At 43.6% G+C, this 14,132-nt stretch overlaps 1 protein-coding gene across 3 annotated transcripts in view; it reads left to right on the top strand.

Moving 5' to 3' along the window:
* The window catches only part of ADA (adenosine deaminase), a 63,785-nt gene extending 52,554 nt beyond the window's left edge, over positions 1 to 11,231 (top strand). For 2 of the 3 annotated variants that reach the window (XM_053250129.1, XM_053250128.1), the window contains exons 7-11: positions 1,501 to 1,572; positions 5,139 to 5,240; positions 6,051 to 6,118; positions 8,288 to 8,417; positions 10,650 to 11,230. In XM_053250129.1, the coding sequence (XP_053106104.1) occupies positions 1,501 to 1,572; positions 5,139 to 5,240; positions 6,051 to 6,118; positions 8,288 to 8,417; positions 10,650 to 10,754 (477 nt within the window). In that variant the 3' untranslated portion in view covers positions 10,755 to 11,230. Of the gene's footprint in view, positions 1 to 1,500; positions 1,573 to 5,138; positions 5,241 to 6,050; positions 6,119 to 8,287; positions 8,418 to 10,649 lie in introns of all 3 variants that reach the window. The other variant, XM_053250130.1, reaches the window with a different exon arrangement.
* The last annotated feature ends 2,901 nt before the right edge of the window (positions 11,232 to 14,132 follow it).

Raw genomic sequence — 14,132 nt, 5'->3', positions numbered from 1 at the left:
TGTTTGTTCTGAGCTCTGCAGCATTTTCTTAAAGTGTAAATGCCCAGCAGCACACTTCTCAACATTCAGTTTTCCATTTATTGCCTTTCCCAGAAGCACTGAATGATAACCGATTACTTAACTAGTAGTTTCTTATCTCTCCCAATGTGCTGGCGTTGCTGCCATAAATTGGGCAACAGCAATATACAGTATGAGCTGGCTGTAGAAACACATGATGGTTACATATGCGCCGACTTCAAAAATTGCTAGGATCTGGGAGAATATGCAGATTTCCTGACTTTGGTATCAAAGTCCAAAACAATGAACTCCAGCCAATGAAGCCAGGCTTGTACTTGAGTCCAGTGCAGAGCTGGCTCTTCATTCTGCCCATTTCAATTAATTGCTCTTCTCATCGCAGAGAGAGAGAGATGATTTGGCAGTGGAGTCATGCGTCTCACACTCACTGACCTAGTCTTTCCGATCTAGGTTTAATATGGCTTACTGACATTTGTACAATTGTGTGAACCTGCACCAGGGTGGAAATCTCATATTCATCTTGGGTCATAAACCACCTTGGCATGGACTCACACAATCCTGCTGAAGTTGGTATACCAGATTAAACCTTGATTCGAACAATTGTGTGAACCAGGCCATTATCTGTGCTATTTGACAGTGGAACAGCCTGCCTCATGATGCAGTAGTAAGAGATTCTTCACTGGAGGTTTTCAGACAGAGGCTGGATGGCCATCTGCCAGGAATGCTGTAGTGGATTCCTGCATAGAAGACCTCTGAGGTATATTCCAAGTCTAAAACTCTGTATAGTTTCTGACTTGGTTGACCTATAGCTTGGTCCTAGGAGAGGAGAGCGGGTCTTGTGGTAGCAAGCATGCCTTGTCCCCTTAGCTAAGCAGAGTCTGCCCTGGTTGCATATGAATGGGAGACTAGAAGTGTGAGCACTGTAAGATATTTCCCTCAGGGGATGGAGCCGCTCTGGGAAGAGCAGAAGGTTCCAAGTTCCCTCCCTGGCTTCTCCAAGATAGGGCTAAGAGAGATTCCTGCCTGCAACCTTGGAGAAGCCACTGCCAGTCTGTGAAGACAATACTGAGCTAGATAGAACAGTGGTCTGATTCCGTATGTGGTAGCTTCCTGTGTTCCTATGTGTTCCTATGTCCTAAGCATGCTTACTCACAGGTAAGCCCCGCTCTGTTCAGTGAGGCTTACTTCCAGGTCTGTGTGTGTAGGGTTGAAGTTCCTAACGCTTCTAAAATCACATAATTGTCCCTCTTATTTTATGGCCAAGGACTTTGCTGTTTCCCCTCTTTGAGGGGGGACAGGTGGGTGCAATGGATACACAATGCTGGGTAGGATTGTTCTGTGCCTATATACCAAGTTCTAGAAAGGACAGTTACCTTAAGTCTCTAGATGATAAAAGTTGAGATAGCAAATGCCGTGCTCACAAAAATGTTGCCCTCTCTGATACTTGCCAGTTAAAACATTTTACTCCCTCTGCCTTCTGTTCAGGAAGCTGTAAGGTGTGGTATTCATCGGACTGTTCATGCTGGTGAAATTGGACCACCTGATGTCATCAAGGAGGTAAGAAATTGCACCACAGAGCAATAAAATTTAGATCCAGTTAGGAAATCTGTATATTCACACTGAATGTATAGCAAACTATAGAACTTGCTTTCCAGAATGGAAGCTGTTAGGACAGGATTCCATTGGAATCCCTGAAAATGCCCATTAAGAGAGTGTGTGTCTCTAGTAAGTAAAAGCTGTGCCTGGATATCCTCCAATAGGGAAAGCTTTTAAAAGCTGGAGGTAGGACCGCCTTGTCCTCTTCATGAAGTCCAGTCCTTTCCCAAGCAAATTGTATCCCTTAATTCTCATCCTTTCCTGATCATTATTCTAGTTCTGACAAAGATTTTTTTAAAAAACACCGGCCAAATCATGCCTGCCAATGTTCTAGGGACAAGTTCCAAATGTTCGTGTCCAGGTCCAGCAAGGCAACAGCTTCGTTAATGTGCTATTGACCCAGCAAAGACTAGCTCCAAATGGGAGAGTTGTACAGTAGCTAGGAGCCCCATCTCTTCTTGGATCTCAGGCTGGGCCAGAGCTGACCTCCCTCTCCTCCTGAGCAGATCCATTGAGAAGGAAATCCCAAGCAGCTCTGCCTCCAGGGCTAGAGCCTGGCCCTGCACATCATTGCTTCTCTTTCCAGGGCTAGTGGCAGAAGGTAGGGCAGGAGCCCAGCTGAGCAGTACCAGGCTCCAGGGTTCCTCCAAGGGTCTGATTGAAGGAGAGGTGATGGATCTTGGGAGCTTTCATGGGGACCAAGAGTCCTGGTCTTGGTGTGCTCCTCCTCCTTTGGGTTGGAGTCTGGGTGAGTTCCAGCACTAAAGGGCCATGTATGGTCTTCTAGAGACCCTTTTTATAAGCCTCTTCCTCAAGCAACATCCCCTCCAAAAGCTGCCCCTGAATGTCAGGGAGCCCTTTGGAGCAGCATTAGGTATGAAATCTCCTGCCAGAAGGGAAAAACAGCAAGTTTCCTAGCACACAGAAGTGCTTTCTGCACACATGCAGTCCTCTGGATCCCAGCCTGATTCTGCATAATCTGTTCCAGTAACGGAACTGGAAACTTTTGGTGCCATAGTTTGCGGAGGAGATGGTTAATGCAGAATTGTAGACATTTTGACTTCCACTGTGTGCATGCTCCAAATTGCCACGCGAATGCAGTGGTAGTCCCCACCAGTGTTCCCTCTAAGGCGTGCACATGTGTGTGCGCTCACACATTTTTTATGTCCGCTCAGTTAATTTTATATCCCGCTCAGGTATAATCAGGAAGGTCTCACTCTGAACGCATGTGTACGTACACTGCCTTGATACTGCCACCCAGAACAAGACTTATTCCTCACACAGATGAAAAAAATTAGAACACTGGTTCACACACTTGCAAAACACTCATGCACAAAAAACATTTTTAAACATTTGGAGTTCCCCCATGCTCCAGAAGTGTTCTGTTAGAGTGGGGAAATGTTGCTGACCCTCAGGCAAATATTCAAATTGGCAGGTATTCAATATTCTGAACCTGTAGTGCTCAATTTACTGCTGTGAGTGTGCTTCAGTTGCTTTCTGTGATTTGGATTCTGTGACTTGTCTTGAATCCAAATCAGTGCACTTAAATATTTGTGTGATGTGATGGGGAGGATTACTAAAAGGCCTATAATGTGTTCTTTTCTTTGCAGACTGAGATGTAAAATGCAGGAGGTGATAGCTCCTTAAGTGGGCATTATTAAGTCTGCAAAACTTCAAATAGGTGCAGGGGTTTTCTGTTAAGACTGGCAAGTTAAGCCAAGCCACACAGTGAACAGACCACACGCACACTCACTCTCTCTCTCTCTACCACTCTCCAATTTAGTCTAACTATAAAATTCAAATTTATTTATTTATTTTTATTACATTTCTATACCGCCCAAAACTTGCATCTCTTAAATTTAGCTATTTAATAACCTGAATCTCAGCCAAAGCAAATAGCAATCCCAAGCTTGACAGAGCCCTAGTGTCTTAGTGGACAATACGTTGAACATGAGCCAGAAGTGTAGTGCTGCTGCTAAAAAAGCTAATGCAATCCTAGGCTTCATTAACAGAAATGTAGAGTCCAGATCATAAGAAGTAATCATGCCACTCTATCCTGCTCTGGTTGGAACTCACTTGGAATACTGTGTCCAAGTCTGGGCACTGCATTTTTAAGGAGGATACTGCTAAACTAGAATGGATTCAGAGGAGGGCAACAAAGATGAGGGATCTGGCAACCAAGTCCTATGGGCAACGGTTGAAAGAGCTGGGTATGTTTGTCCTGGAGAACTGAATGCTGAGGGAGGATATGATTATAGTCTTCAAATATTTGAAGGACTATCGCACAGACGGCAGGGCTGGAACCCATGCTTCAGCTATACATTTGGACAAACATTAAGAGCTGTCTGACCGTGGAACAGTCTGCCTTGTGCAGTGGTGGGCTTTACTGTGCTGTCAGTTTTCAAACGGAGGCTGGTTAGCCATCTGCTGAGGACGCTAGGGAGATTTCTGCACTGATCAGATGGTTGAACTAGACTTCTCTACTAAAGTCTTCTATGTGTATTAATTACTTAGCTTCCAATGCTCGTGTTAAGCTCTCAGCACTTGATTGTGTTTGACTTGACTTTTTGTTGAAGAATCGGTATAAGCTTGATTCGTGTGTAATGCCAGACTCATTTGACATTACGGTAGGGGACTTTGGGCTTGTACTTTCCCTCCTTCTCTCCCCTTCATGGTTAACTGCAGCTTGCATGGTAAGTGAAATCGTAGTCTGAATACTACTTCCATGGAAAACTACCATTCTCTTGTGGTTTTCCATGGAAGCAGTAGTGCAGGAGAGTTCAAAAAGAGGAGGGGGTATGTTGGCCTGAGACTTGCTTGCATTATACCAAGCCAAACTTTCTACACACACACAGCCCCACCACCACTTTCCTTTTTATAATCCAGGGAATGATAAATAAGAGCCATCTTATTTATGTATTATTTCTCTGTGTTAATCACCCTGAGCCATTTTTAGAAGGGCGGTATAGAAATAGAATTGATGATGATGATGCATGGGGTGGCCCTGCAAGGGCCATGCGAGCAGAACTGTACCTACTAAATGGCTTTTTCGTTTGTCACTTGTACCAATACAGTACAACAAATATTTATATACTGCTTTTCAACTAAAGTTTCCCAAAGTGGTTTACACAGATATGACAGACAGACAATGGCTCCCTGTCTCCAAAGGACTCACAATCTGAAAAGAAACATAAGACAGACACCAGCAACAGCCACTGGAGGGATGCTGTGCTGGGGCTGGATAGGGTCAGTTGCTCTCCCCCTTTTAAAAGATGCCTCTTTGCTCAGTTGGCAGGGGTTAAGTACTTAACCCCTTAACCAAACAATCATGTAAATATATATTTGTGAACTGCCTAGAGCCTTTGGAGTCAAGCAGTCGATAAACTGAATAAATAAATAGGAGTAATCATTCTAAACCCTCTTCTTTCTATTTTCAGGGATGTAGTTTCGTGTTAATGGAATAGCTAGAGTAAACTTATCTCTAAAGACCTTATTCTTAGTCTCTTCCTACCCCTGTATCATTTTAGGCAGTCCACCTCCTAAAGGCAGAACGAATTGGCCATGGCTACCACGTTTTGGAAGATGAAGATCTCTATAAAAAGCTGTTGGAAGAAAAAATGCATTTTGAGGTAACTGAATATTTTGAAGGCCTGACATCTCTGTAGTAGCAATATCCATGATCATTGTGTTGCAGCACCACACTCTGGATAGGTATGTGAACTCTGTGGGAAGAAGTTCTTGATGTGCAGTACGAAGATGTCTTATCCTTTTTGGCTGAAATCGCAGCATTGACTGTAGAAATTTTGACAATTTGAAAATGGAGACTCAGTGTGTTTCATATTGCTAATCATGTTATGTTATGGGACACGGACTATGTAAGTATGATTCTTCTTTGTCCTTTTGCATGCAATAGATAGATAGTCGTACATATACAGGACTTCCCTGCTCAACTTTTAAAGAATGAAAAGCCTTTTAACCCTGAAACAGTGATGTGTTCAGGTTTTTTGTTGTTGTTTTGCTAAAATCATACTGAATAGGAACAGCACTGAAACCCTATAAAGGCAAATGAGATTCATGAGTTCAGGGCCATAGTTCAGGACTGTATACGAGCCAAAGAAAGTGGGAGGCAAGGAATCCCCAGTGGTGTTGATAAATGATTAATAAATAGTTTATATACAGTATTGCTCTTCTTCAGAGGAAACTGTCCGTTCTCATGAGTCTCTGGAGATACCAACAGGAATATCTCTTCTATAGTGAAAATAGGGTATTTGGGCTGGAAGGGTGTTGGGACTAGTTAGGAGTTGACTTATGAGCTGCTCTTTAAGAACCAATTGCATCCTCGGTGTTTGTAGCAAACCTGGGGTTAACACTTTCAGAGTACAGAAGCATTTTAAAAGGAATGAGTATTCATTTTTTTCCTTTTTATGGTAAACATATAGGTCTGCCCTTGGTCTAGTTACCTCACTGGAGCATGTAAAGTTCCCTTCAATAATCATCCAGCGATAAGGTAAGGCTTTCTATTTTAAAGCAGGATAGATAAAAATAAATGAGTCTTCCCCCAAATCAGTTTCTATTAATGGTTTCTGTTCTCTAATCTAACATACTGTATAATTTCCATGTGTGTGCCATGGGTTGGTTACTCATGCTCCAAAACCCATAGTTATCACCTTACAAGACATTTAAGGATTTAGAAAAGTCAGACCTGACACATACCCTCGTCTCCCTGCAGAAAACAGACCCCTCAGAAGTTGAATTGCCTTTAAATACCCTTAAAATAAGTACTGTTTTCATTAGAGAGCTGAACCTCTGGAAGGCAAACAGCCACCAACATTCTAGTGTTTTCTGTTTTAGGGATGTGCACCAGACCGGTCCGGGGCCATGGTAGAGGCCTCCAAACTGGTCCGGTGGCAGGGGCTATGTAGCTTTAAGGGCGGGGGGGGTAGTACTTACCCTTCCTGCCACTTTCCCCCCTCCAGTGCTCAACTTTCTAGCAAAGTTTTCGGGGCGGCAGTGATCCTCCCTGCTGACCCTGCCCCTGTTGTTGCCTGGCAAAGAGGGAAGTTGAGTGCACGCATGCGCCCGTTGCGGCACGCGCCTGTCGCCGCCATGTGCGTGCCTCACACGTTGTGTGTTCACGCAATGTGTGACATGTACAGCGGCATGTGTGGTGACGGGCGCACACGCGCCACAACGGGCGCATGCATGCACTCAACTTCCCCTTTTGCCGGGCAACGACGGGGGCAGGGGCGGCAGGGAGGAATGCTGCCGCCCCGAAAACTCTGCTAAAAAGTCGAGCGCCAGAGTGGGGAAAGCAGCGGGAGGGGTAAGTACTACCCCCCCCCGCCCTTAAAGCTCCATACCCCCCAGTGCTGGACCGCGCCTCCGTGGTTCCGTGCACATCCCTACTCTGTTTCAGGTCCCCACATCCTTTCTTTTTTCAGTTCCAGTGACATCTGCTGGCCATCTAAGAAACTGCATCACTGACTTACCAAAACAATTAAAAATATAGCTGCCCACAAAGGGAAACAAGACACACAGAACCAACAACTGTGTTACCAACAGCCAAAGGAAAAGAGGGGTGGAAGGAATGAAAGGATAACAGAAAGGTAGAGCAAAAACCACACTCAGTGCAGAGGAGGAAGAGAAGGAGGTCTTCTACTGGCACAAGGAGGAAGGGAGCCTTGAGCCTCCAGCCTCAAAGACAGGATGCCTCTGAGTACCAGTTGCAGGGGAGTAGCAGCAGGAGAGCACCGCTGGGAACTGATTTAGAGAAAAACGGTTATTAAATACTCCCTAAATAAAAGTGCGTGATCTATACAGGCTTTTACATTCCCAAAGAATACACTATTTGTCATAGTTGCCCTGTTCCATGCCAAATCATCTCAGCCAAAAGCAAGAGCTGGTAGTCGTTAATTGGTAGATCAGTTCTTTCTGTGACATAACTAAATGTTGCATGTTAACTGGTAGTGGAGCTATAAATATTTATAACTGAAGGCCTGTCAGGCAAGTGGAATGATCGGGAACAATTTTTGATTGTAAGGGTCACTTTTCTCCCTCTCTGCTTATGTTAGTCTCCTTTCCCTCTCATAAGAACAGCCCTGCCGGATCAGGCCCAAGGCTCGTCTAGTCCAGCATCCTGTTTCACACAGTGGCCCACCAGATGCTGCTAGAAGCCACAGGCAGGACTTGAGGGCAGTAGCTGTTTTGAAGTAACCATTCTGCATTACACACTTGTACTGCATTATTGCTCAATACTTGATGATTAACATATTTCACTTGGTTATGAAAATGTATTCTGCATTTGTTCTCTTGGTTGCTGGTGTAGATTGTTTAATACAGGGAATATATTGCTGCATGTTTTGCTTTGGGAGGCAATAAAATGCATTTTTGTTCATCTGCTATCGCTCTATGGAGGAGGGCCACTGGGTTTAAACACAAATTGTTATGCCCTTCCAGCTGTCCTGCCCTTTCTCATAAGAAGTGGGGAAGGGATGTGTTGAAACAAAGAAAACTGCCATGCAGCTGTGCAGTTAGCTATAGTGTTAATGGAAATGTTTGTGTAAGTAGTTACAAGTAGGGTAGAAACCTTGTGGGGAGTAGGTTTAAATTTATTTTTACTTTTGGAAAAATGCATACTTTAGACTCCTAAAAACTGTTCCTTTTTCTGATTTTCTAGGTTTAGGAAAGATGGTGCAAACTACTCGTTGAACACAGATGATCCACTCATTTTTGGGTCCACAATTCACACAGATTACAAGATAGCTCAGGAATCCATGGGTTTCGATGAGGCAGAATTCAAGAGAGTGGTAAGTCGGTGTGGGATTTTTCCTTTGTCAGTTCATTTTTCATGCTGTTCTCTTACAGTAACTTACAGTCAGATTCTAAACCCGTATGCTTGGAACTAAGAGCACTTGGGATTGCAACCAACATAGTTGTTCACAAAGTTACATCCCCAGCATAGAGATGTTCACATGGGAACTTACCAAGGTTGCCCTACAAACACATGTAGCCTGTCACTTGTAGAGTTCACCCTCATGATAAGGAGAACTATGCCACACATCTGTACCCAATCAGAAATGTGGGGAGCAGAGAGATGCCGCCTTGCCTTATGGGCAGATGCTGTCAATGGTTAGTACCTCTCATGACTGAAGGCCAACAGTAGTAAGTTACTGCTCTGTAAATGCTCATCTTTATTCACCCCACATGTGGACACACTTTCACAAACTGCCCCATTGAGACTTGCATGAGCAGCTGATTCGTCTCATTCCATGCTGTCTTGATAGGTTTGCCCCTTCTCTTCATCTGAAGTAACTATGAAATAGAGTAATTAACTCATTACAGAGCTCATGATAACTTTAATTTTTCTTACCAATTACATCTTGGCCATTCCACACACCCCTGCCTCATTCATTATTGGAGTCTTTTTTCTCTCCAAAAAAAAAAAAATTAAGCCAAATTTCCACTTATTCAGCCCCAGCCTCCATTATTGGAGGTTTCCTGTTCTCAGTCATTTTGAAGAGATAGTTCCATAAAAAGAAACGCTCACTCCCATAGGAAGGAAAACTGTGTGTGTATGTGTGTGTGTATATATAAGAAATACACAACTCCCCCACCATATCTGAAAGTGCCCTTTTTTATTTGTTCTTAGACAAAAGGCCTGACTTGACATAAGGCAGAATACACAATGTTTTTATATCAAGCAAGGTGATCACCAGACTTCCAACATGTGTCTTTGTGTTCTTGCTCTAAAAGCCTATTTTTCCATCTAAAACCTAAAAGAAGCTGGAAACAGCACTGTTAATGGTCATTGCCCAACAACCTGACTAACGTAGCATGCATGCAGCAAAGGAGCCACAGGTATGGCAGCTAAAGCACTCACATGGTGGCAGGGTTTTTTTCCATTTCTCTCCCTTTCTCTCTGAAGGGCTGCATTGATAGCAATAAGACTGTTATTTTGCTCATAAGGAAGCTGTGGCTTGACCTAATGTTTTGTATAGGCTTGGGTAGAAATGCAGGCCTCTATCCTTAAAATGACCTTGCAGGAATTTGTGACTTGGAAGCTGCCAGTGCTGAGCAATTGCATAAGTGAGAGCAAATGGGTAGTGAATTAAGGAGGCTTACAACATGGCTTCTCATAGCTGGAAATGGGTGGGTGGGGTGGATTTCAGCATGGATACAGAAAAACAAAAACTGCAGACATATTCAAATGTTTACAAAGCGAAATAAAACAAATCTGGGAGAAATCCTTAAGGAGCACATATGGAGCTTGTGATCAGGTAAGATGGCCCATGAGAAGGGCATAATGGGGAACCCGGAGACTATCCGATCAAAGCACCTGAAATTAGGACCATAGAAGTGGCATAAAAATAACTGTTAGATTGAAGGAGGTCTTCAGATCCTCACTAGAAGTCTGTATACCTTCAGCTGGTTGAATAGGCAATTTCACTGGCTTGCTACTTATCTGGATTTGTTGCACAGTGCTGAATAAACGGTTTGTAAAACCTAGTAAGGTCTGTTCACTTTTGTGGAAACCAATAAGGTAACTAGCCTGGGAAGAATCTGTCTTCTGAACCTGAGCGTTTCTGCTGAGGCCAAGCCCAGAGAGAACTATTTAAATATTGTAATTTCTCACAGCATGACCCTTAGGAACATATTTTTGGATGGCTTGGAGCACTTCAGAGAGAAGGGGATACACACACCTCCCTGCTGCTTTAGTCTAGATCTAGAACAGGGATTCTCAACGTGTAGGTCCCCAGATGTTATTGAACTTCAGCTCCAAAAATCCCCAGCCCCAGTGACCTTTGGTTGGGAATTATGGGAGTTGAAGTCCAGTTACATCTGGGGACCCACACATTGAGAATCCCTGGTCTAGAACATAGCCACTGCATCCACACTGTGTTAATCAGGATGCCACTATGTCCACTTAAATTCAGCTATGATGCAGCAACTATGCATGAAGATCTGTTCATGCAAAAACAGTGGTTCATACTAGTATGAGATCGAACATATTTTTAATGTCTATGTTTTTCTGTTCCCAGAACATAAATGCAGCCAAGTCCAGCTTCTTGCCAGAGAAAGAGAAGAAAGAGCTTCTCTACAAGCTGTATGATGCCTATGGGATGGTAAAAAGCACAGAGTTCTAATCCCTTCTGTGTCACACAGCCATGACCTCTTCTCATGACGTCTCTTTGCTTCTTGGAAAACGACGCACAAACTTAGTATTACTATCTTGTTCACTATTCTATCCACAAAGTGGGGCATGCAGTATATATACAGAACAGTATTCCCATGGTGTACATATTATATCTGCCTATAGCATCCAAATAGCATAGATTGGATGAACTGACAACTAACAATAGGCCAGCCTATATTAAGTTTACATGACCACTCCTTAGGCAGAAGACGGGCAACTTCTCTCTCTTGATTTGAAGGTTTGGAAAAGGGATTGCTGCTTCTGGTGTTTACAATCTTCACTCTGGTTTTGCAGGTTTTTATATTTCAAAAGCCTAATTGAGCAGAGTAGGGGTGTGCATGAACCACGGTTCGAGCACCAGTTCGGCACCACGGGGAGCAGAGGAGCTTTAGGAAAGAGGAGAGCAGGTCCTTACCTGTTGGCCGCCGCCCCATGCAGCTTCCTACTGGGGCGGCGCTCTGCCCATGTACCCCTGCATGGCGCCAGCCAGCACATGGCGTCTGTGCCTGTGTGGGCACCATTTGTGTGGTCAGCATGCTGACCATGCAAATGGTGCCGGCGCATGCACAGACACCATGTGTGCTGGCACCATGCAGGGGTACATGGGCAGAGCGCCACCCCAGTAGGAAGCTGCATGGGGCAGCAGCCAACAGGTAAGGAAGGACCTGCTCTCCTCTTCCTTAAAGCTGCCGCTCCCCTCCCTGCGATGCCAAACTGGTGCTCGAACCGTGGTTCATGCACACCCCTAGATCAGAGGTGACACTGAAATGAAATCGATAATTATACAGAAGGAAAAACAATCATCCTCAAACCGCTTTTTAACCTTAAAAACAATTGCCTGTCTCTGGTTTTTGCAGATATTTTTGTAATTCTCTCTGTTCTGGGTGCCCTTACATGTAAGTTGCATTTTCCCAAAGTTTGTCATGTTCTGGTGAAACGCTTCTGACTTAATTATATCCTGGTGTCATTCTGTGCTTGATCCTACATGGCCTGAATGCTCTTTTGCAATATCTAATTCAACTGAGCTATTTCTATAGATAGTAGTTCTGATCCAAAGATAACCGGCAAGTGGCCTGGGGGAGAGAATTCCTATCCATATATCAAGAGGACAGGGAATGTGTGTCACCATACAGACAGTTCAGTATGAATGGCGATCTCACTGGGTGATTCATCGCCAGATGTAGATGTGCATCTGATCTGTGCCATCATTCCCAGTCTAGCAAGAGAACCGGGCATGAAAAGGCTGCTTATGCATGCAGATATCCCTTGCTGAGTTGGGGTGAGTAGTCGTACTTGTCACACATTCAGCATGTGTCTTTCCCAACAATCTAACTTGTTTAAGAAGTCTTAAGCTGGGTGTGTGCAAAGATTAAAAGCAAAGATGAAAAACAATGGAAAAGCATGGGCTTTTAAATAATATATACATATTTAGAGTTCAAAGAAAAGTTAACAACTTTAAACTTTCATTCCATATAACTGCTGAGACAACAGCCTTGTCACCTACATGCATTATGGTAACTCTGCTGTCCAAGTGCAGTTTTGCCTAAGCTATGTTATAGCTTAGTACTATAGTGCTAAGTCATATAATGCTCTGTTCTAGCAAATGCTTATACTCTGTGACCAACAGTAAGACTTTGTTCTCAAATGATGCTCAACTCTCTTGTGTTAACCATAATTGGTGCTTAACTAGATGTTCTGTTTATCTCAGTGGGACTAACTTAGCTTAAATATAAGGACTCTGAGTTACAAGTTGGGCTGTATGTAAACACCTTAAATGATGCATCTGTTTCATTTTGATGTTGATACTATATTTTGCATTCCTGCACAAAAACAGAATTATTCTACTGAAAGAGCACAAAGGCAAGATTCTCACATAAACATGAAATTTCTTTCAGTGGATGTAATATATTATTTTGCACTTCTAAAACACTTGTTGGAGAGTCTTAAAAAATACCTATGTCTATGAGCAGAAAGTTAGGTTTAAATTTGGAAACATTGTACATAAAAAGATCAAGCTGATGTTCAGAATTTTTTTCACTCTGGAATTGTACACTCCATATCTCTGGGCTGACAGGTTCCACGGTGTTAGTGGGTGGCACAAGCCTTGCAGAGAGGCTGCCACAGAGCTCAGCCAAAGCCTTGTAGTGTCAAGCACACGTAGAGTGGGGGAAAGCAATCTTGGTTTATCTCCCCTCCTTCCAAAAGTACTTTTTTGGCTTTCAGAAATATGTTCCTGAAGAATGTGCCACCCTCAGGGACGTACTTCTGGAAGCCAAAAAGTACTCTTAGAAGGAAGGGAGAAGAGTGAAGAAATCACTCCCCTCCTCTTCTGCCTTCGCCTGAGCTCTGCAGCAACCTTGGTGCAAGGGCACAGCTCTTGTGGCATCTTCTTAATGCTGAGGAACATGTGGGCTGTTGTGTTTTTTAAAGCTACTTTTCCCACCACCACAAGCTTCCTGTAAATATGAAGCACCAGAGAAGACTCAAGAACAACATGATTTGTGCTATGGCTGAACTTCTATTAAAGTAGTCGGGTATTTATTTTCCTGCTTTATTTTTACAGAATAGTTGCAGAGTCCCAAATTCAGCATTGCACTAAGCTAATGTGACCACATCCTTTGTTTCTCCGCTTCTGTAACATGTAGTGGAACCTACCTGTGCCATTTCCATGTTTCCTCACCCTCTACAAGTGGCAGTCATCAAGGTGAAAGGGGTAGAAATGCAGACTGTGGTGATGTCAGGACACATGTAACTTCTACTCAGTGGGTGGCTTTCCACAGTTGCCCCATAGGTAGGAGGAAACCAGAAGTTTCCACAGTGAGCACACTCTCGTGTGGTATGTCCTCAGAGTCCAGCTGGCAACTGGCCAAATCAACGTGTTACTGGTTTTGTCAAGCCAGCTTCAGCCTTGATCACTAATCTTGGGTTGAGGTTTGTAACAGGTCAGCTTGGCTGGTTGCCAGTTGGACTTGAGTGGATTCAGATAATGTACTACATGGTGGGAATGTGCACTGTGGGGAAACTCCTGATACCCCCTCACTTTGTGAGTATGTATGGCCAATCATGTGAGGCTACCTGGTGTAAAAGGGAGCTAACACTTTTTGCAGCAGCTGTGGAATTAGTGTAACATCTAGGTTGGCTCAGATACAGTTCTTCACCCATCAAACAATGAATTTTCATAGCCACTCTTTTCCCCGCTCAAGCTTTTTTCCAGTCAAGCTGAATTTGCTTATGTTATCCTAGTTCCACAAACATCTAGACTAAAGTACTTATGAACATGGTTCCCACAATGAGTGGGTTGAAAAGTTAATTCAAGTTTTAAAAAATT

The sequence above is a fragment of the Hemicordylus capensis genome, chromosome 4, assembly GCF_027244095.1.
Source record: "Hemicordylus capensis ecotype Gifberg chromosome 4, rHemCap1.1.pri, whole genome shotgun sequence".
Taxonomy (NCBI): Eukaryota; Metazoa; Chordata; class Lepidosauria; order Squamata; family Cordylidae; genus Hemicordylus; species Hemicordylus capensis.
The sequence above is the reverse complement of the archived record's forward strand: the minus strand, read 5'-3'. Positions and strand labels throughout refer to the sequence as shown.